The sequence below is a fragment of the Ciona intestinalis genome, unplaced genomic scaffold (assembly GCF_000224145.3).
Source record: "Ciona intestinalis unplaced genomic scaffold, KH HT000124.2, whole genome shotgun sequence".
Taxonomy (NCBI): domain Eukaryota; kingdom Metazoa; phylum Chordata; class Ascidiacea; order Phlebobranchia; family Cionidae; genus Ciona; species Ciona intestinalis.
The window spans coordinates 1-24,158 of NW_004190446.2; the positions used below are offsets into that span (position 1 = coordinate 1).

A 24,158-nucleotide genomic window follows, 5' to 3' on the forward strand; every position below is an offset into this window, starting at 1 on the left:
CAATACCCTTGTAAATACAAAGCAATAATATCACTGATATATGAAAAAGTAATTCCTCTTGTTCTAGAACTGTGCATCCGGTCGTCGACGTCGCGATGCTTCCACGAATCCGTACAAGATCATTTCTGCTGGTCCCGTCCTCATTGCTACAAGTATAGATGATGATACAAGACCATGTGAACAGGTGGGTTGCTCATGTTATAACTTTACAATGAGCATAAGATAGAAAGTAAAACAATATCAACTCTTGCATTCCAGAATGATTATTGTTCCGATGTATGTACGATGATGGGTGGTAAGCCCGTATGCTCGTGTGGTGAAGGGTTGGAACTTGGAGAGGATATGAGAACATGTGTTGGTAAGCATAGGACAAGCTTGGTGCTTATTGTGTGTTGTGGTTCAACTAAACAAACTGTCTTTGTAGAATTGCCGAACGAGGATTCGAACACGCTGGTCTACCTAATGGGGATTTCCCTGGTACTTCTACTTGGAATAATAGCAATGAAGAAATTCAACGCATAGTGAATGCACTGTGTTGTATACATGCCTAATATAACAATGGGTGGAATTAGAAAGATCTATAAGCGGAATAAATCATATTCGTATTCAAATGTCGTATTCAGATATGTTAGTTGTGTTTTTGGTGTAAGGCGTGCAAGAAGAAGTAAGATCCGAAATGAGGGAACATGCAGAAAAACTGTTTTAAGCCACTGCGAATGAATGAATGTTGTGTGGTGGGCTCCACAGATAGAGACGTTCTGCCTTACACACAGAAAAGTCGGTAAAATGTCTGTAAATTGTTGGCACTATAAATAAAGAAACAAGACGCATATAGACAGATGTTACTGTTACATATAAGAAGAATTTATAATCACCCACAAAGTAACATACATGGTAACTCGTAAACTGGCACGAGGTGTTAAACCCGTGTGATAACGACTGTCGTTTTCCGGCGACGCGAGAATAAAGTAAGTTACTTTACATTACATTACAGTTTGGATTGGTTGTATTTTAAAACCACTATAAGAGAGCAGAGCTCTAATGAAAGGGCACGTATTATTTTAAATGAATTAGATGTGTGAACACGTATTGCATTATTTTAAATGAATAAGATGTGTGAACACGTATTGCATTAGTCACTGTTTGACTAAAAGGGTTAACTTACTTTAACAAAACTTTCCACAAAACCAAATCAAACTACATATACTTAGATGAGGATTCTTTATTTTAAAGTATTTAATCACTGTTAGTGGTGGTAAATATTTTGTTTAAAATTTCTAACGAATTTTGTAAAGTTTCCTTGTTTTGTTTCGACATATTTGGTTTACAGTCTTTTAAAATTTGAAGTGAAATAAAAACTTGTTGCAAACATTTTGTGAATTGGTCTCGATTTTCCGAAGTGTTTGATATTATTGTTTCCAATAATTTTAAGCGGTGTTTGTCATAAATACATGGAATTGAAGTGTTTGATTCAACTGGGATCTGACAATACATAGTTTATAAGAATCTAATAAGCTGAATGGTTAAACAAAGCCAATATTCCTGACCAAACTTGCTGTACGAAACGTTATTGAAACTTTTGAAACACATTAAAAGTAAATATGTCTTGTTCGGATGTTTTTAAATACTTTGCAACTATAGTTCTAGAAATTAATAACCAAGTTGTATAGGATCAACTCATAACTACAACAGGCCTAAATATTTATCATGATGAGTAAGGCTATAAAGTGACTTTTAAACATTTTATAAAACTAACTTGTTCAGGCAATACTGTCTTTATAGTTTGTATCAAACTGAATAGTGCAGTTTTGTATCCTAGCCATCGTTTTTGAAATTCAAATACCTTAACTATAGTTATCAACTCACCCTCTGTAGATGTGATTTCAGGAGTTCCAGGTTGTTGCTTCCTGCACAGATGAGATTAATATTGGAAGGATTTCTTGTCAGACGGGAAAATAATTCCATTTCATTGAAAACTTTGTGTTGAGACAACCAATTCTTTGTTGCGTCACAAATAACTTGTTTCCAAAGTTTTATCTTCGTTTCCTAAATAATGAAGATTTATTACCTAAAAGTTTAATGTACCGCTTTATGCTATATCTCTATTACTTACATTGCCCACCATTTTTGATCCCAGGCTTTCCAAAGTAACAAGAAACTTTGCAACTTCACATGTTAACACAGCATTGGGGTGGTTTTGAAGATATGTTAGAACTTTACAAGTTACCTAATAAATCAAACACAAGGTACTTAAATTGTAATATTCCAATTTATAATGTCTAACGGTTGGTTTTAATAAACACAATTTTTAACACAAGTTTTATGTAAAACAACAGTCGCATATTTAAATATTTTTTTGCCTTTTTCGATGCAATCATCTAATATTCTAATACGATGGTAAAACATACAAAGTTGCTGCCAGCATATTGTACATCCAATGATGTAAACCAACAGTTCAACATCCTAACCAAGTCTTCTTCATTTAGTTGATGATGTCTTAATAATTGAAAGCGCATGGGTTTTGATAATTAAAAAGTAATTTTTGACATTTACTTAATTAATTTTCGGTAATCACTTACAAGAGAAAGGTTGAAGTTGAACATCCACTTAATAAACGAAGTTGAGACTCGTAGAAGGTGTTTCAGCAGCTCAGTCATGGCTTCACCAACTTGTATATAGGTCGGCAGAACCAACCACAAACTTTGTAAAGTTTCATTCAATAAAGATAGAGATTGTTTAAGTGAAAGATTCTGTGAAAATATACAAAGGTTTTAGAAGCAGATTTTTCAAAAAATCAACACATTGCCATACATACCATGAGTTATATATTTGGTCACGGCAACTTCTTAACCTTTTACTGTTGCGCACATATGTAAATAGTATACACACTTTATTACATGTATAGTACTAGGCTGGGGTAGAATGAGAAGCATAACTTTTACACAATACTATACGCAACATGAATCAATATGATGTGCCTATTATATTGAGGGCAATCTATTATTTGCTCCCCTGTTGCTCCAAACCAGTTGCACTCTTTGTCTTGGGGTAAATCTTAAGTTCCATGATAGTAGAAAAGAACCTTTTAATGTTGGCCACACAGTTTAGCATAAGTTATCACTTTAACTTAAATTGATATGAACAAACGATACAAACCTTATGTAGTTCATCTGTTATATTCGAGGATTGCAACAAGTTATGCGTGATATTTAAACAAGACACAACATCGCATGAATCTCCTAAACAACCTCCATTACCAACCCACCCATCAATCAATGTCACACAAGTTTGACAGCTGTCAATCATTATTGGAGCGGAAAACTGGTGGCCGGATGAACCTGAATAAAAATAAAGTGTCCGATAAATAAAAAAAAAACTTTTGTAATGAAACTGAAATCTCAATTAATTAATGAATCCCTCCAAGATTTTTTGGAACCAGCCATCGATTGATAAACTTCACACAAGGCTAGGTGTCCAAAAAACAAATGCATTTAACAATACTACTAACTGTAACCAGAACAGCTTTGTGAATTTTATTAATCACCACTCAGTACTCAATGGGTTATAGCAAAGTATTTTGTCTTGCAAAAGTAACTAAAAATTAACTTTACAGAAGTTGACTTGTATTGGACATTAAAACATTTGTGCCGTAATAAATTGACAAAACTGTAGAATTATTATCATGATATCTGCGAGATTGCCATTAAAATAACAAAAACTTACTCAAACTTTCCCACAATGCAAAGTTTGATTTCATCGAGTAAGTGCTCACGATCGCCTCCTGGTGGTGAGGAAGGAGGAAAGAGAACAGTCGACCAACTAGGACAAACAATGGTGCCTTTGTTGCGCAATAATGGGGAAGATTTTTTAACAATAGAACAAGGGCTTTGAATTGTTGGAAACTTTCATCGGGTGGAATTAACCTGCAGAAAGGTTTTCAGTAATTTTAAATGTTTTTGGCTTTTTCTTCAATTATGTAACACCAAAGGGTAAAGTCCAACAACGATGTAGGCCATAGTTGACCGATATCTTCAAAGTACATGCAATTAGTTTTAAATAATTAAGCCGCTAACCACGAATGACAAATTTAACTTGATCATATTTTAGAGTACAGCAGTTTTTAGGCAACTTATCAGCAAACCAATTACAGGATAAAGGACCTGTCTAACATTAACCATCAACATTAGCTGATACTTTGTCAACCCACCTTGCTAGAAAGCACCACACATCTGCCGCAAGCATACTTTTATAAGGGTGAGGACAAAGCAAGTTATTCAACAACTCTATCTCCACCTGGTGGAAAGATGGAGATGCAAGGACACAAGCTGAGACACGAGAAGCAACAACCTCATAAAGAGGAAGAGTGTCTTTATTGACATGGATGGATAAGATGCAAAGTTCCGTGTATACTGTAAACAATAAGGGTTGCACACAGTGATGTATAGTGTAGTCAATAATCTTTTGAGACTCAGACATCAACATTATACATTACATACATACGTATCCCTTTTAAAAATAGATAAAATGCATGATTGTGTGGACTGTAATACATAGTTGGGAAAAAAAATTGCAAAACAGTAAAATGATGAGGAACACTCAAAGTTAATTCACATAGCATACAGTAATGTAAACCACAAATCTCACACAACATTTATTCATATAGAAGTCATAAACATTCATCAAGGGTAGCCAAGGTCCAGTATTGCATTGTACACCACACCATAAATTAAAAGTAAGACTTAATGCATGCAAACTGCTTAATTAAAATTTAATATAACTCAAGATATACTTATATCCAGCATTCAGCATTCAAACAAATGGGAAACGCAAAGACATTAAACGACCATTACCTTGTGGGATGATGTCAAAGAAAGTTTGAATAATTGAAAGTTTCTCATTGGTTGATTCAAACCATGACAATACATGTTGAGAGCAGTTGATTGGTCGAACCAAGTTCAGCAACAATAACAACTTTGGAAGGGGTTCGGTGGTAGAGGCTGATAAAAGATTCTTATGTTAGATGGTAAATTACCATTGTTTTTAGATAATATTGTATATAAGTGGTAACCCTCCTTAATCATGTACATTTATGTTCCGCCTCAGTAATTTTGCTTTTTTCCTGTGTTATACCTTGTTGATTGTCAGTCATTTAAGATTAAAAAACAAACAATGGCCTGAGGATCTTTTTCAGAATTAATAAATCTGGCAGCAACAACATATAAAATAATATTCTGATTTATATAAGGTGTTATAAAACACTGAAGTACTTACCCTGGCAAAGCACTTGGTTCCGAAATAAATCACAATCCACAAAAAAAGTAAGAAATTTTTCCATTTCCCCCATAAAGTGAAATGAAACCAGGTTCTGAAGTTTTGGATTTAACTTCTCAACTTCTCCTTCTTTTGTCTGAAATATATTTAAGTATATATATTATAAATCAAATTAAAGATCCAAAAACATTTAAAATTAAAGAGAATTGGCTGGTAAATATAACATGCATACGAAAAAGTTAGGGGAACTGAGCGGACAATATTACAGAAGAGCAAGTATTTTAATCGGTAAAACATGTTATACTTAAGTCTGAAACCCATTTTTAACAAGATCAAATCAAGAATAACCATTAAAAAAACAGCTGAACACTTACTGATAAAATAGGCAAAGTATCTTCAAATACACAGTAGACAAGCTCAGTGAGACGAGCAACCATTGTTTGGTTGGGATCATAAAGTTGAATTAATTTGGTCAAACCTTCAATGAAAAAACAAGCCATTCTACAAGACACAGTGAATTCCTTTGTTGTGTTTTCTGCAGGTGAAACATCTTGAATTAATGAAGGTCTTTAATAAACCCTAAAATCTGTGAAACTTCAAATAAGTTAAGATCGTTACAACAGCAAATAAACACAAGATATGACATTTCAAGGATGGTTTACCATTTATTGCTTGTAGTGCAACACCAGCTGCATTCTTGATATGATGTTTCAACCCACAAACCAACTTATCAACAATTAATTCAACTTGATCCAAACTTTTTAGGCAGGGTTGAAATTTCGTTGCAAAACTAAAAATAATTCTGTTAAATCAAAGGTTTTTCTCAGACTGGGAAATGTAAGGGTTTGTAACTTTGTACAATGGTAAAATTAATAAACCAAAAAACTGATATATAGTTAAACATTATTTCTTTTACAAAGATTAATACTTAAAACAATTACTAAAGAAAATGGTTAATATTACTCTCACAAACTAACTTAAACTTAATTTGTCAAAATACAAATACAATAAATAAATATGCAATCAACTAAAATACTTTGTCTGTGACTGGACAACCCTCCATGTAGCTACAGTTGATAGAAAACACAATACACACACACACCTCAGTAATATTTTCCATGTAACAGCAACAAGGTTGCAATCCATTTCATCCACCACAGATGTAAGATTCAATAACTTGATACAAACTAAAGGAAGTAATAACGTGACTGAGTTACAATGATGGTATAACATATATACGCAAGTTTGTAAGTATAAGTGAATACTTTATTAATGTTGAGACTGCCAATGTACAAGTCTCACAAACAACATCACAGCTGTTCTAGCTATGTGTAAGGTCTTAAATTAAAGACTAAGGGGCCAGACAGAAGTATCTACACATGATAGAACTAGCTAAGTTTGTTCACTCTAACCTTAACAAACTTAATGAACAATAATTTAACAATATACCATTCTAATCCTCATAAAATATAGTTCACAAGACTTGTATATACTTTACAACTTGACCAATTTAAACTAAGAATCATAAAAATAAAAATGCATTGAACCAAAATCAAAACCAACCGTTTTGATAAACCTCCAGTTCCTCAGGTTTGGATTCAACATTTTGATCCAGAAATAACTTGTTCAAAAATATTGAGAAAAGTTTTTGCACCATAAAAGTTTTTTGGTACAAGGATTGCAACAACTCCGTTGCTATTGAGAAGTTATTACCATATGCTGACTCACTGTTCTGCAGAATATATATGAATCAGCAAAATCTTTCTCACATTGTATTTGTCTGTGCAATAAATTGCAACTCTTGTTAAAACAAGCCCACACAATAATAGCTAACCCCGACCTAACTGACGTGTCTCCTTATCTTTGATGACCAGTTACCATTTGCAAGACTTTAAAAGCTAATAGTGTAACCACTGTAGGAGTTCATTACTTACCTTGCAATGTTGATAAGATGCCTTCAACAAATCCAATGTAACAATGGGAATACAATTATAATGGGGAAGCCCCAGTGGAGATACTCCTTCTTGTAAACCAACCAAAGTTTTGAGAAAGAGATAGAATACATCAACCACGTTTACACAATTCTGTAAAGGGAATTTCTTTAACAAACTTTGCAACAAGAAAACACTTATAACAAGTCTTAGGTTCGAAACCTAGGTTAAAAGGGTGGGCAGACCAATTCTAGTTTTGTTTGCACTGCATTAATTAGTAAAATTCTAACTATTTAGATTAAACGTGCTGTGCTGTACATTATTGTGCATTTAATTAACTGCCAATGCCTCCCCTGTATTTATAAAAGTTTGGCGCCTTTAAACAGACAAATATATTGTAAAACCCATGTTTACTAAATTTGAACAACGATTGTTACAAACCTTAAGCAACTCAACTTTCAATGTTCCCTCTATGAGTTGTTTGTTCAAGCTGTAAAAATAAATAACATGACCTTGTTATAACAACAGTACGGAATGAATGAATGTAATTTATTAGTGGTGAGGCAACTACAGTGGTTATAACAGAGGTGTTCTGTTTCATACAATTTGTGCCAGCTTACAAGCTACCACATATGTAACTTTGTGAGTGGATGATTTTTTTCTTCTTTATTCTCGCTAATGTAAGCACCAAGCAATAAAAACTTAATGCAGAAGTGCAACAAATCATAATATTGTTTAAACTATTACCTTTTCAAAAAACACTGAAACACAGTTTCCAAATCTTGATAAAATCCATATGCTGTCTCTTGGAAACTACTTGTTTTAATAATATGCAGGGGCAATTCTTTGGCAGGTTGAAGACACAAAGTCAGATTGAAAGATTCATAATCAACATTCTCTTGTAAACACAGTTTCGCGAAATCCTGATAAATAATCAATAAATATCTTAAACATACTTTTTATCTGAGATTACTAAATACAACATTAGAACTATACAGTTACAATAAATATGAAATTTTACCAACACCTGTCTCATGTTACACTATGTTCACTAAGTTGACATTGTATTTCCCATCCTATATACATATATACTCTTATCAAAACTAATAAAAACTATGATAAAGTTTACAATAATAATGTTTATAAGTACAAAACAGAATAAACTTACATTTAGATTTTCCACAGTTTCAGAGACAGATAACCCACACGTCGATTTCTGCGACATTTTTACCAATTGTGCAAAATTTTATCCAAATATATTCAAGTTTTCGTTTGTTATGACGTACTGAATGCTGTTCCAGAATATTATTGTTATTTTAGATTTGGCGGGGAAGTTTCATAAAAATAGTATAAAACGGTTGAATTATTTTATAAATATAGGGGTGGAGTCTATACCATACAGTATTAAACAGTAAATTTAGGAGTAAAAATTACATAGTCCACATATTATACTACGTGTTGATGGTACTTGTGTGTTTGTGTATTAACATACCGTTCTTACTGAGTGATTGAGACATTACAGAAACGACAAAAAACACACAATAGACTCTATTAGAGAGTAGAACAACAAAATGTTTTTATCTACTTTATCAAAAACTGCTGGACGTTAATGCCTGTTTAACACTTCATAATAAATAAAAGCATATTCTAAATTAAAACCACTTATTCTTGAATCACTTGTATTAATTCAGGGCACTCAATAACACAAAAAAGTTTTGATCAGTCTTAAAATTAACCAGATTTTATTTAATTGCAGATTTTATAATGAAATGATGTCTAAACAAAAAAATGAACTATCTTGGTAATCAACAAAGTCAGCACATTAGGGTAAGATAAACATTAATTTACAATTACTGCGATTACACAGTTTGATGCTATTGTTTTACTTTTGCACTTATATTGTTCAGAAGGGCGGTGTAAGATGGATACTGTTAGCAAATAATTTCACAAGTTCCTAATTATTTACAGCTATGAGAATTGGGTTATATGATTCTGTAAATACTCTCAGTTTACCAACACATTAAACGATAGTGAGCGAAAACATGAACCATCTTACCCAATCAACTGTATTATGTATGCACATATGCTACTAATATTAACAGTAACCATGAATGCCGCTGCAAGCAGCTTATTGCACAAAGAAATATTCACAGGACAAAAATAAATATTCAAAAGATCCCTAAAACAAGAATGTTGTTCATATATCCTGATTTTAAGATGAATGAATAAATGATATTTATGACTGTTTCATATTATTAAGCTGTACAGAGAAAAAGGTAAACTTAGTAAACATCTTATGCATACAGCATATGCATGCATAATTTAGTATACTGATTTCAATTACAAATATGCCTAATGTTTGCTGATGTTGCAAAAAATATGCTTTATCAATTTATGTTTGGGAAACTGTTTAGCATTAAGTTGTTATTAACACAAACTTTGATGAGGTATCCCACATGCCAGAGGATTGTTGGTCTTTATAAAATATTAAGTTAAACATTTTTAACAAAATACCAGTTGCTTGAATATGGCTAATATTTCTAATTGCACTTTGGGTACAGGCCACAGCAGGTAATATGTCACAATACGCAGCATTCATGTCTCATAAAAGGTGACTATGACATCACAAAGTAGTTGAAATAACATGGGAGAGACCATGGACAAATAGGGTTGGGCCGAGGTTGTCACTAATCTGCGTTAACATGTCAATGTAATCCACACACTGATCCATGCTCATGGGTGGGGTTGGTAGATAGAGGAATGTAACTGCTGTACTTGAGTGTTGTGAACGTATGAGAGAATTTATTTTCTGTAAAAAATAATTTTACAAGATAAACCAACACAATATGTGGTAGGTAAATACATTGTTAAATTACAGTTTCTTGCTTGCAAAGTTTTGAACTAATACTATTTTTCATCCTAAAAGTTCTATTATGAATATATGAACTTAAATTATATATCCTAGCCTGGCAGGGCAATGACAGTCGTTATAACACAGATGTTCTGTTTCATACACCTCGTGCCCGCTTACAAGTTACCATGTATGTAACTTTGTGGGTGAATATTTTGAGGGATTAAAGATCACATTCATACTTACAATATGCCTGGAAACAACATATTTTTATAAATATGAAATATTATTTCTATTTACTTACTTTTAGCGTATCGGAATAATTGCTTTGCGGATTCGTTGCGGTTTGGTCACTGGATGTCGCCACATCACCCCACTTGACGGGTTTTATCTCAGCTTTGATGCGGACAGTTTTAAGAAACTCCTGAAACCATTATGATGTCATGAATATGCGATTGTTGAATCATTGATTTTTAAATATATATGGGTGAGGTACAGTGTAGTGGCTACAGGAACTCGGATTTGATCTTTGGTCCAATACCTAGACATCCAAGGTGCTACAAACCATTAGTGACCACTGGGCTGGAGAAATGTCCGTTAAGTTTTTTGCCCAAGAACACATACACCTATCAGTACCGAGCATTGAACCCGGTATCTTTTGGTTACAATGCAAGTGTCCACTAAGTCACAGCACTAGACACAACATTGTTGTAAATCTTTACGAAACCACAACATTGCAACTATGGCAACCCACCTCCAATTCCTCGTCACCGGGAGCAGTAGAGTCATCAGATGTTTCGGTGAAAAGGAAGATCCTCAACTTTGTTCGATTCTTCCAGAAAGGAGTCATATTAAGGATGCAAGCCATCTGCATCAGGAAGACACAAGTAGTGTCGAAGAAAGATGAGGATGTGGTGCGGAACTGAGGGGAATGGGGTGGTGTTAATTGTCATATAAATTCAGCCATTCTGATCCAATTTTAAGAATACAAGTGTTATGGGTGGATGTAAAGTAATATAACATGCGAGATTTATTCTACTAAAGTTGTAATGAAAAATGTTTCGGTATATGTTATCATGGACGCATTTCAGTCAAAACTCTGTTTGAAGCTTTAAAAACAGTTTAGGCTTTTTTAAATCCAGATTTCAAAAGTGTATTATGTTTAAGGGCAGCATAAAGTGACATAGGACTTGAAATTAGGTCCAAAGTTGGCCGATTATTCTGACACTCAAGGTACCCATTATTGTATTCTTAAAAAATATAAAAACCGTCCCAAAACCATAAAAACCTTTTATATTTTTACTTACAGCCGAGGTACTGGCTTCTGAGTTATTCCTTCTATCCACAATATGAGTGAGAAAGTTGACGGGCCAAACATCGATGTAATGAACCTTGGCTTTGTCCTGTGCCATGCTTGTTTTGTCAAGCTGTAATGTTGATGGTTTTAGTTAGATGTATGTGTGTGGTTGTAACATGCATGATGGCATGTGTAAGAAGACACCCATGTTATACCTTGACAGTGAGCATGAGGTGCATGAATACACCATGTGTGTCTGGTGTAAAGGAAGACATCTATGTTATAACTTGACAGTCAGCATGAGATGTACAAACCTGATTAAAATATCTAGCAAGACAAACATTCTTCTGCAGTTTTATGGCATCAGCAATAATTGCAACGTAATCAACAGTTGCTAGTTTTCCCGAGTCATCGGTTTCTACGACATCGGGAAAGAAGCTTCCAGAATCGAACGCGTCATCTTCTTCAATTGGTTGGTCGTGTGAGATGATGGAAGCAATGCTGGAACTGTAGATGGATGAATGGGGTAATACAAGACATTATTTTATGTAGATGGATGAATGGGGTAATACAAGACATCATATCATGTTATTTAAAGAAGGAAGAGAAGGGAATCAAAAGCAAACAAAAAGTCATAAATAAAAGGTGTGGGGAAGACTGGGACAGTTAAAAAGCGTGGCTTTTGAACTCAAAACTGTTGTTGTTGTTGTTTTGTACAAGGGTAAATACAATTTTATGTTGCAGAAGTTTTAGTTTCAAGTTTTTCCCAAAGATTTAACATCAAAGTATGTCAGATTACTGTGGCAGTTGTTGTTTTGTATAAGGTTAAATTGCTTTTCAGATATTTTATTGTATTTTTGCGACCTATTCTATTTTATATGTTTAAGATCACACAGCAAGAACACAAGGCTTATTAGGATTCAGTGCTACTGTATGGGGCCGCACAAGATGTTGAAGCCTGTTACTTCCCCAAAAGATGTAGAGTAAACATGCAGCCTAACAACTATATTCAGAAACACAAACTACCCACCCAGTCCTACTATGGCCTCCTTTGAATATCCCAAGGTCTTTGAAAGTATCTTTCTGAGGTAAATTATCATGGAACCCAAGAACCAAAGTGTTTGGTTTCATTCCTCCAAGACCTGGAAGGAAAAAAGATGAAAACTTGTTGCTGGTTACTTGTTAGGCACTTTCAAATCAGCCAAGTTGTATTTCACCGACTTTGTAACATTTTGATAGGTAGCTTTACAAAGTGACAACAAAACAACAACTTACAAAACATTATGTCTTGTTTGGACAAAAATAAACATTTTGTCTAGACTAGCTTAGTGGATAGGCGCGCATTGTAACTGAAAGATACAGGGTTTAACACTGATAAGTGTGTGTGTTCTTGGGCAAGACACTTGACAAACATTAGACCAATCTAACTTTATTCCATATAAAATAGAACTAGTCATACAAACGATTGAAATAAATTAACACTTAAGCAAATGTATTTATATAAAAATTTCAATATTTCTTCACTAAAAATACAAAGTGTAAAAAAAACTTATACAAACTAAACATGATAGACTAAATAAAAACAAAACATTACTCACCAGATATTCGCAACAAGTGTTCCGTTCCCTCCCTAACCGACTTTGACAACGTGAGTTCCACAAATGCTTTGACCCCCATCTCATCCACAAGATTCAACCAATGGTTGTATTGGGGTTTCAAGATGTCGCTCTCCATCTCAGACAAGCTGCCAATACTTACGTGGCCGAGGACGTACAGGCCTGGTGGGGGGAAAAGGGGTATCTTATGTTAGTAAGTTATAACACGATTATATATATATATGTATATATGTAAACGTAAAGACACATATGGTGTTTCATATGTCGAATAACATGGGTATCTTCCTATATACACCTAATACTCAATGTAAAAATACAACTTGTGCAAAACACATACATTATTACATGGTGATGCCCCCTAGTCCTAACATAATTACTTTGTTTAAAATAGACAAACCTAAAGTAAGTTATAACACGTAAGTTATAACACGATTATATATATATATGTAAAGACACATATGGTGTTTCATATGTCGAATAACATGGGTATCTTCCTATATACACTTAATGCTTACACCAAAAATACAACTTGTGCAAAACATATGCATTACATACATGGTGATGCCCCCTAGTCCTAACATAATTACTTTGTTTAAAATTGACAAACCTAAATAAGAATTTACAGGAAGATGAATTACTTAAAGCAAACTGCATTTGCAAGCATATACTATTACACACAGGGTATTTATAATGGTTAACTACTTTCGTATTACACAACATCCATTAGGAGTTTTTAAAGGAAGTAATCAACCTTCTATAATGGGAGGATATGAGTTGAATGCAATACATCATTCATTGTTTGTTCTTTCTATTTCATGAACTGTTGCTAAACCAATATGCAACAACTATTATAATATAAAGTGTTCTTACAATATAAAAAAAAAAAAACTATTTCTAAGATGCTGTTTTACAAAGTGTCAACAAAACAAAAACCTTGAATTGGTTGCACCACTTTTTACGGGTGTTTATATAAGTGAAGTTGTATTTGACCGACACTTCAGTGTTTTTGACAGTTAGTTTTACAAAGTGTCAACAAAGCAATAACCTTGAATTGGTTGCACCACTTTTCACAGGTGTTTATATAAGTTAAGTTGTATTTGACCGACACTTCAGTATTTTAGGTAAACTGTAACTATATACCAGACAATTATAGGTGAAACGTCTCACCTGATTTCTTGATTGAATTAATAAACTCAATCAGCTGACAAGAACTTCGTGGGTTTTTAACCATAAGCAGAATCTGAGGTCTCCAAAACTTAACGTGTTCCTTGCGTACGTCCAACATTAACATGTATTTACGAACCTGCGGGTCAAGATGGTTAGTGGTGGATGGTGTGTAACCATGTATAAAGTAACACTGTTTGGTAAGTATTAATATCACCATTAAACTGTGGTGTCTATTTTTACTATTAAGCAAAACTAATTGCTTACTATTAGATACTAGTTTACAGGATGCCTAAGTAGCAGTAAGTAGTTCAAAAAGTTATGGTGTCTTACTAAAAGTAACAATTTAAAAATAATAAACAAGTTTGATTCCATTAAACCCACGGGTTACAAGTTAACCACAATCCAACTATAGCACCCCGGGTGTCAAGGTAAAAACTCTGGTCTAAATGTCAGCTCCCATGGCGTGCCTCACTGTAGGACCTCACCCATATAGAATAGAATGTGCATATACAATGTTGGGGTAATGGGCCAAGTCTTGTCTAAACCCCAGGTCCCATGGCACGCCTCACTGTAGGACCTCACCCACCATTAGACCAAAATAAAACACATTCAACATGACTAGTTAACTTACCTGATGGAAAATAAGAGCTTGGCTGATATAACCCCACGATGAAGTAGGAACTCTATAGTGGATGATGATCAACAGAATAATCAACACAACCACACTAACTGAGGTGTACAAGGCTTGTATAAGAAACATCATGATTACACAACTGATGAACCCAAGCACGCATGTATGCCATGTGAATAACTTGAATGTTGGCCTGTATGGAATAAAGGAGAATTAGACTGATTAGTGAAGTAATTTTAACTTTATCTATGCAAGGGTGGGAGAAGTGTTTCTAGGGCGTGCGGGGATGCTGAATCATTAGGGTTGGTTAGGTTTACTTTATATAACCAATTCTAGAAGGGGAAAAGCAAGAATTGGTTGGTGGTGTGAAAGGAAAAAGGGAAAGAACCAAAGTGTTGGCATATTACAAATCTGAAACTTATTTTTTGGCAACATTTTATTAAAAGGACCGATCCTTTATCTGCTATAAGCTAGCAATCATTAGGGTTTTCTAATAAATGTCTTTTCTAGGTACACATATAACTTATGTGGTAAAGTCAATGCTACATCTTACCTGAAGTTAGGAGCTGACGCCCATTCCAATGCAAGACAAGCAAGATCAGTTGCTGCGTAAGAAATAAGGAAGAATATTGTGACTATGGGAGCTATGGTGTTCAACTGGCCAACAAATAAAGTCATCTGCACAAGAAACCATGAGAATAACACGGCTACTATTGGGTTGCCTGAACTTGTAGATTTTGTCATTGGACGTAAGATGATTCCTGTGAGATATGGTAGTGGATTATGCAATGGGTGTATAAACTGCTGGGCATACTATAGTATAAATCCATTTAATCTGTTGCTAGCTATTTGGCCCAAAACTTTAAAAATGGCAGGTATTAATAAATTATTAATAAAAAGAATAATTATAAAACGAATGTAACTGATTGTTCAATGTTTATTGATTGATAAAACCTAGGGTGGACCTGCCAAACCTGCCACCCTAGGTTTGGTGCCTATGTAGCAAGCAACAATAAATGTATGTTTATTAAAACATCCCAACCCACCAAACAAATCGTCTCGGGCAAGAGCGAATAATATCCTTGACGCTCCAATCAAGCAGCTGAGGGCAGCAGAGAGCGAGGATGCAAACACCCCAATCGCGATAAACGGACCCCATAAGTTGATGGTGAGTAAGAAACTGTAGTTGCAGTGAAGAATTGACCTGGGGGATAATGGGGGAAAGTTTTAAGTGTTTTTTTAAACGTTAGAAGTATATTGGTTGAAGAGCAAGTTTTTTTCAAGTTTTTTGACATTAAAGAAATGACTTTAGAATAGAGGATACTTTACTACGGCAATAGCAAAATTTATTAAGCATAGCTTAGGCAAGTGTCCACATTCTATTTTATATGGGTAAGGTCCTACAAAAAGGTGGGTCTGGAATTAGAAAGAAGTTAGCCTAGTACCACGATGTACATCATGCTACGACATACTTTACAGTGAATCACATACATATACTTTGTAATGATACTAGCAATACTGGCATACTTTACATACAATAAACTTTGTGATGATACTAGCATACTTTACATACAAAATACTTTGTAATTGCACTACCATACTTTGCATGCAACATACCTTGGAGTAGTAGCACTAATAAGTACAATAAGTGCCATATATACAACGAACGTTATGAGACAAGCAGATATCGTTCCCACTGGGATGGAACGACTTGGGTTTTTTAAATCACCTGGAAAATAGTAATATAGTATTAATACCTCGTGGTAACTAATAAGCTTGTACGAGGAGTATGAAACAGAACACCCATGGTATAACGACTGCAGGTTTTCGGACAGCCAAGACTGAATAATATTTAAAACAAAAAGACAGAATATAGTGACAAAACAACAGTTGTTAAAACATGCTTACAGACAGTTAAAAATAATATTAGGAATTTAAAAATTGATTCATGACGTATATATATATTTTTATTTATTAATTTATTTATCTATTTGTTCCAAAATGAAAAAAACGTTTTTATTAAAAAAAACAGAAAGAAGGAAGTAAAGGGAAATGAAAATCTTTAAATGTAATTTTAAACAAATAATGTTTATAAAGTGTATATAGGTTAAATAAACCTTTCAATGTTTAATACATTCACAACATTATTACAGAACAATCAGGATACTAGTTATAACAATAATTTGATTGTGATGTCATAACCACTAATTAGTCATAGGTAACAACAATTGTATATATTATATTGGGGTATATTTTGTAATGTGTATAATACACACATCATATTTGATGTGTTGTATACACATTAACTTTTAAGCATTAAAGGAGTTTCTATTTAGATTGGTAAACATAACTGCATATATATATCAATGTGTAACTATTACTGTGACTATAGTCACTTTTTCACATTTTTAATTTAAAGTGTTAAGTTACAGATACAGCTATGGGCAACTCTGGCCTAAATCTTGGGTCCCATGCCATGTCACTGTGTAGAACCTTACCCATATAAAAAAGAATGTGCATATACAAGAATGTGCATATACAAGAATACAGTGTTAGGACAATGGGTCAACTTTGGTCTAAATCACAGGTCCCATAACATAACTTGCTGTAAGGCCTCACCCATATAGAATAAGTTAGAATAAACTAAACTAACCTTTAACAATTTAAATCATAATTTCTGCTGAATATAATAAGTTAAGCAACAGATTTAGCTCACCTGACATATTTGCTCCCGCCATAATACCTGTGCAACCATTAAACAAGACAGCAAACACAATGACAAAGTTTTGCATCTTTAATGTTGTGTAGTCTATCGTCCAATCATCTATAAGTGTGAAAATATTTATTTAAAATATTTATAATGGTGGTATGTTAGGGTAATGGGCCAATTTTCAGCCTAAAAACTTAGCACAAGAGTGTCCATTATTATGTGGTTTTATACCACGCTGATATTAGTTGGGAAACTTTATTAGTTCAGAAATGAATATCATTCGTGAAACTTGGCACAAAAGTTTTCATTATTTCATGATATGTGACAATACACTATGTTGATAAGAGTTCAGAAAGAATATTATTACTATAAATATATTTGAAAATCTTGGTATGTGACATCACAGCATGCCAATGCTCATTGTATGGAGAGGAAACAATAAATATTGAAACCAATTCAAGGAAATTTCTCTGTTGGTTAAAACTACACAGGAAGCCGAAGTGTGAATGGAATGAAGTGGAAACCATTGTGGTATAGCAGGGAACTTAAACTTATTGAAACAAAAAGTGAAACATATAAACTGTTACTACAACTCATATATATATTATATATCTTTATATATGTAGCCGATATACTTGTTTTGTAAAGTTGCTTTTCTGGCATTTAAAAAATAACTGTTATTTACCAAGCAGAAACAGTTTGTATTTTACATTTGTTTCAAAAAACAGCTTCTATGAGCTAAGACATTTATTTTGCAGACTGACTTTCAATGTCCTAAATGCCCTATGGGTGGTCTGTATTATTTACTAGTCCACAAAATGGACTTTATTGCAAATTTAAATATAATATTAACAATTTTCATACCAACCTAAACAACTTATTAAAACATAACAACTTATTCATGTGACTTATTACAAACAAGTAACAAATCAACGAACTTAAAATTAAAAATAGTTACTTATATATATAAATTAAGCAATTATTCACCTTCTGCACCCACAAGTACTTAAACAACTAGATTTATAAATAGCACTCAATATTAACTTTGTTACTAAACAAATACTCTTGTTATATTGCAGACTGCTTTGTTGGCGGTTGTGTAGTTGGCTCCATTAATTAAACATTAAACTTGGTGTAGAGAAGAACAGAAGTCTATTTAGTGTTTAGAGGTAATGGGGAAACTGTGGCCTAATACCTAGGTCCCATGGCATGTCTCACTGTAGGACCTCACCCATATAGAATATAATGTGCATATACAATGTTGGGGTGATGGGCCAATCCAGGCCTAAATCCCCGGCCCCATGGCAAGCCTTGCTGCGGGACCTCACCCATATAGAATAGTATTTATTGTGTGGGGTATTATCACATAACAGTGTAAATTGCACTTGTATGTTACTTGTGTTACATAACATTAAACTAAACCCTCCCTAAAGCAGGCTTAACACTTTGCACAATGTTGTTTGTGAGCCAATGCAGGTTTATTAGGAGTTCATGTAAGTGCAAACTCAGCTTTGATGGAAGTTGAACAAAGTGTCAACAAACAATAACTGTAATGGCTTATGGTGGTGATGGTAAATTATGGATGAGAGATTATAACGGTTGGCTGTATTTTGATTGAGTGTGTGCGTTAAATGTCAATTTAAAAATTTACTTTCTATTCTATGTGGGCAAGGCCCCAAAGTGTGGCATGCCATGGGTCCTGGTATTTAGGCCAGGGTTGATCCAGTTTACACCAAACAGTTTATTATGTAGCTACCAGGCAAAAGTATATCCAAGAACTCATCTTCTGGCATAAGATTTCATATGGATTATACTAAGACTCAAATTTCATCTGATATGTTGTAAAATTGTAAGACATTGTCATTGTATTTAAAATGTTGGTTTCAATAAACCTATGTTAAATCCCATACCAGAAAACCAGTACTTTTAAAATATATTAAGCCTAGTAGCAACCGTTTAGAATGTTAAAAACTTTAAATTAGACTTTAAATCAAACGGTTACACAGTCATTGTACATGCAAGACTTACATCCCAAGTTTTCCCGAAATGTTTTTTCACTGAAGCTTGTGTAAGTCACATTAGTGGCATTACATTCATGTAATACATTCATGTGCACCATGGTGACATTGCTCTTCAATACAAAGGTGGGTTTCGCAAGAAAACTGCAAATAAAGGAAGTTAAAGGTGTTGCGTGTGGTTATAATGTAATGTATACATAAGCATTTATGTGCTGGCTTATAAAATGAAAGCTTTTAAATGAATGGTTAAACAATAAATAATACACAACGGGCAGAACTGTTGGCACCATCAGTGCTTGTAAAAGACTGAGTAGACTAGACAAAACATCTGCTATATTATAATGAGTCTATACTCGATAATTGTAACCTTGATGATCTTGATGTTCATAATTAAGATTTTGTATAACACACACCAAAAACTGTAAGCAATTGTGAGTCTAACTGTTCCTATTTTCCTTCATTTTATGAAAGACATGTATAGTACTGTAGGGTAAGATGGGACACCCTTTAGCACCAATTATCCAAGTATTCTGATCGTGTTTTAAACAATTAACAACGGTATATGGGAGTCGTGAGGATACGGTTTTATAATTCTTTGAATATTCTTTGTTTACTATCAAATGGGGCATGAGAACAGGATGAAAAGTGTTCCATCTTTTCCAACCCTACTTTATGAAAGTTTGACTTACCTTATAAATATTGACGCAATGCAAACCATAACAACCACAAATATAAGGAAAGTAGTTTTGGCGTAGATATCCGCACCAACCACACAAACAACCAGACACACAAGGAGAATAATTGAGCCGTATAAATAACTCCACCACTGACCCTTCGGGAATATATTTCTGGGAAAGTTGAAGATTGTGAGCAGGGGCACAGCAAAAAAAAATATTATTTTAAAAAAAAAAATTATTTATTTTTTTACAAATTTTATTTTTTTTAAAAAGAGAGTTACGGTCGCCAAAAATCCTCTCCAGGCTACGTCACTGATTGTGAGTGTTAATGACAACCATTTAAATTTCAATCAAAAGTAACATGAACACTGTTTTATAAGCATGGCCAAGCCGTTAAAAATCTATTAGAGCATATGTCTTAAGCCTTACCATAGTCTGTGTGAAAGAATTATTTTTATATTTTTTGCGTGGCAGGGCAACAACAGTCTTTTAACACGGATGTTCTGTTTCCTTCACCTTGCGTGGTTTTGCCCGCCTACGAGTTACCAATAAAAGCAAACAAAACTACTTTATATGTTTTTATATGTCAATCTAAACCAAGCCATAAAATTAAATATCAAACAAAAGTCTTCACTTTCCAAAATGGATGTTTGCTTGTCATTGCTGCAATTATGGGCGTATGTGTCCTTGGGGAAAAAAATAACTGCAATTGCTCCAACCCGGTGGTCACTAATGGGTTGTCTAGTCTAGATTTAACCCATGCAATAAAAAATCACCCATAAAGTTTCATATGTTTTAACTCGTAAGTGGGCACAAAGTTTATGAAACAGAACACCAGTGATATAACGACTGTAGTTACCCCGCCATGCGAGAATAAACAATTTACATACGTAGTAACTTTTAAGCCCACAGAGGTGTATAAAACGGAACCCCCGTGTTATAACAATTGTTGTTGGCGCGTCATATGAGAATAACTTAATTAAACTCATCCATTCATTAAACTAACTCACGGTTGCAATTGACCTTCAGGGCCAAAGAAAGACAGCATTGCTTCCACTAACCCAAACACATAGAGTGCGGTTGAAGCCACATTTGCAAGGAAGAACATCAAACCAATCGCGCCTCCAAACTCAGGTCCTAATGCTCTGCTTATCATGACTATATATTTTGTTAAGAAGAATATGTAATATATACATTGAAGAATAACATTAACATATTAACAAGTTTTAGTTTTTGGTAAAAGTAAATCTATAGATAGTGTTGTTAAAATATTGCTGCATCTTTTCTATGTAACTCCAACCTAAACATAAGTTTATATTGTGATGTAACAAGTTCATATTATGATATAACAAAGGATACAGTAAGCCCCTCCCCCTTCAATGGCTCCATTAGTTGATATGGCACACACAGATAACACGGTTAACCCGATGATTGAATAAGCAAGTAGAAGCATAGCCAGCCCTTCAAGCATCCCGGCCTGACCAACTATGAACCCCATTCTAAGGAAGAGGATCACACTAAACATAGATAAACAACAAGGCACCACAACACCAAAGAATGTTGAGAGTTTTGGTTGCTGAGGTCCCAGGGTGTTCTGCAGGAATAAACAGTTATATTTGATTTTAATTTATAATAGAAAAACCACCATAAGTAATCTGTCGTGATAACTTGGAATAATAAATAGCAGATTATGGGAATAATAAACTAAGCTATAAAATAAAAAATTAATAACTCATATGCTGCAAAATGGAAGTCTACTTTATTGGAGTATTTTTATTAAATAAGCCAAATCTTAGAAATTATACACAAAACAAGTATTGCAAGTGTAAGCATTGAGGTGTACTTTATAACATATACCATAGACTTGTTAAAATACAGTGAAGGCAGGTGTAGTTAAACTCGCATATCTATTTAAACAATTCTAGCTTGTTTTCTTATGTTTACTGATTATGTGCAGAAACTCCAGGGTTAGCTTATCCACCCAGCCACCCCAGGTTTGGCGCCAATGATAAACAATACGCACCTGGTCATGATCCACAATGCTTGAGAGACGAACTGATGTATGTGATGCAGCATAATCACTTTTGGGGGAAGTTTTATTGATAAGAAGGTCTTTATCTGTACCAGTAGCCATGGTGTTTTATTTGAGTGATAACTTTGTACTTTAATCATATAACAATACTACAAACATGGCTCTAAAATAAAACAGTGTTTAAGTGCCTTTAAAGATAAATATACAAAACTTTTTTGTCGTTTCAGTTATAGAAAGTCATTAGCGTTCTGAAAGTCATTGCGTAATATTTTTGCATCGTTTTTTTTACAGCTACATTTCAGTTACAGCAACTAAATCATTTGCGATAGAGATACAGATACGCAACGAAAAGAAGCAATAAAACAATAGCCAATATGAAAAAAACAAACGAAACTGTAGCCATCAAATATTAACCCTGTTGCTGTCATCAAACTTTATAAATATATAATTTTAGTTTTAAACATTCTTACAGAATAGTTTTAATAAAAGTGTGCAGAAACACAAAGTGCAGACCAATATCTAAACGTTTTATTGGTACCATTTGTAACACTAAAATGAACACAAATAAAGAACAGCCTAACAACAGATAATATAAACAACAGAATAGCCAGAAAAGCCAGCAACTACAGGAACAGCCCATATTATAATCTTGTAAATTGAGAAAAATGTACAAATAAACAAAATGCGGTCTACTGCCTATATCAACTGTACATTGCTACTTTACAAAAACACTTTCAACACGGACGTATAGCCTACATATCGTAGATATCAAAACAATATGACGTAATCACCGAGTTTTGCTCGACCGGAAGCGACCGTTTTATAGCGGAAACAATTACGAAAATCGCGCAAGAAAGCTATTTTGATTACATATAGAACTATATACCGTATTGTGCTCCAGCAAAACACATTAAATTTTAATCTGCATCGCTCTATCTGCGTTCAAGTTTTTACTTCTTATATATAATTTATTATTGCTACATAGGGGAAGTCCCGGCCACAGCTGAAGTTAGACATGATCCTTGCTGCAATTTTTAACACCCCGCTGAAAACTATTTCCACTTCTCTGTTCTTTTACTCAGAGTCGTATAAACACCGAGTAGTCCAACTGCCGTCTATGTGTGTCCAAAATAGAGCAAAAGTGGTGACTTTGACAATGGATTTAAACGAACTTGTTAAGTTTTGTTTGTGTTTTCCTATTGTGGGAAGGTGAAAAACAGCTTCTATTTACCTTACCAAACATTTTTTAGAAAAAATGTATAAATTTAGCCGCATTAAATGACTAAAATGTCGCAAATCAACCGCTTCTAATTCTAATTTTTGACTTTTTTTGACACAGAAAACAAATAACACATGTTTTTTACATTTTTCAACCTTTAAATTTGTTTTTAGGCCCAAGTTTTTCTGTAATTTACCGAAAAACATACATTTTCCCTATACCTACTGTGTTATTTTGGACCCAAATTGCCGTTCAATTTGTGTTTTACGTAACAATTGGTTGGACCACTCGGTATTTCTATGGCTCTGCTTTTACTCAGAGTCGTATAAACACCGAGTAGTCCAACTGCCGTCTATGTGTGTCCAAAACAGAGCAAAATTGGTGACTTTGACAATGGGTTTAAACGAACTTGTTTAAGTTTTGTTTGTGTTTTCCTATTGTGGGAAGGTGAAAAACAGCTTCTATTTACCTTACCAAACATTTTTTAGAAAAAATGTATAAATTTAGCCGCATTAAATGACTAAAATGTCGCAAATCAACCGCTTCTAATTCTAATTTTTGACTTTTTTTTACACAGAAAACAAATAACACATGTTTTTTACATTTTTCAACCTTTAAATTTGTTTTTAGGCCCAAGTTTTTCTGTAATTTACCGAAAAACATACATTTTCCCTATGCCTACTGTGTTATTTTGGACCCAAATTGCCGTTCAATTTGTGTTTTACGTAACAATGGGTT

The 24,158-nt window shown here is 33.9% G+C and overlaps 2 protein-coding genes and 1 long non-coding RNA gene across 4 annotated transcripts; 1 reads left to right on the plus strand and 2 right to left on the minus strand.

Annotated features, from left to right (window-relative positions):
* LOC108950373 lies at window positions 1-611 on the plus strand. The gene is made up of 4 exons (XR_001975210.2): window positions 1-10; window positions 68-184; window positions 259-358; window positions 425-611. It is a non-coding gene; the product is annotated as an uncharacterized LOC108950373 (long non-coding RNA).
* Window positions 612-8,524, minus strand: LOC100187267 (uncharacterized protein C1orf112 homolog). Of its 2 annotated transcripts, none has more exons than XM_026838882.1 (17): window positions 8,371-8,524; window positions 7,950-8,125; window positions 7,644-7,692; window positions 7,206-7,355; window positions 6,835-7,003; window positions 6,374-6,458; window positions 5,934-6,061; window positions 5,646-5,806; window positions 5,272-5,407; window positions 4,851-4,997; window positions 4,208-4,409; window positions 3,724-3,923; window positions 3,157-3,338; window positions 2,580-2,750; window positions 2,114-2,227; window positions 1,867-2,046; window positions 612-790 (listed from the first exon to the last, which is right to left on the minus strand). In XM_026838882.1, exons 1-17 carry the CDS (start codon window positions 8,425-8,427, stop codon window positions 764-766), a joined length of 2,334 nt encoding a protein of 777 aa, XP_026694683.1. In that variant the 5' UTR covers window positions 8,428-8,524; the 3' UTR covers window positions 612-763. The 2 variants fall into 2 exon arrangements, with proteins under 2 accessions (XP_026694683.1, XP_009861663.1); XM_009863361.3 differs by lacking the exon at window positions 612-790 and adding an exon at window positions 1,208-1,482 and having other exon boundaries at window positions 8,371-8,522.
* Window positions 8,525-8,864: 340 nt separating this feature from the next.
* On the minus strand, window positions 8,865-22,387 carry LOC100177032 (solute carrier family 12 member 9-like). The gene is made up of 18 exons (XM_009863362.3): window positions 22,193-22,387; window positions 21,529-21,763; window positions 21,180-21,327; window positions 20,182-20,340; window positions 19,503-19,636; window positions 17,481-17,588; window positions 16,382-16,493; window positions 15,811-15,968; window positions 15,318-15,525; window positions 14,765-14,957; window positions 14,134-14,269; window positions 12,949-13,128; window positions 12,381-12,492; window positions 11,665-11,857; window positions 11,361-11,480; window positions 10,808-10,975; window positions 10,358-10,477; window positions 8,865-10,011 (listed from the first exon to the last, which is right to left on the minus strand). Exons 1-18 carry the CDS (start codon window positions 22,301-22,303, stop codon window positions 9,826-9,828), a joined length of 2,781 nt encoding a protein of 926 aa, XP_009861664.1. The 5' UTR covers window positions 22,304-22,387; the 3' UTR covers window positions 8,865-9,825.
* Window positions 22,388-24,158: the final 1,771 nt, after the last annotated feature.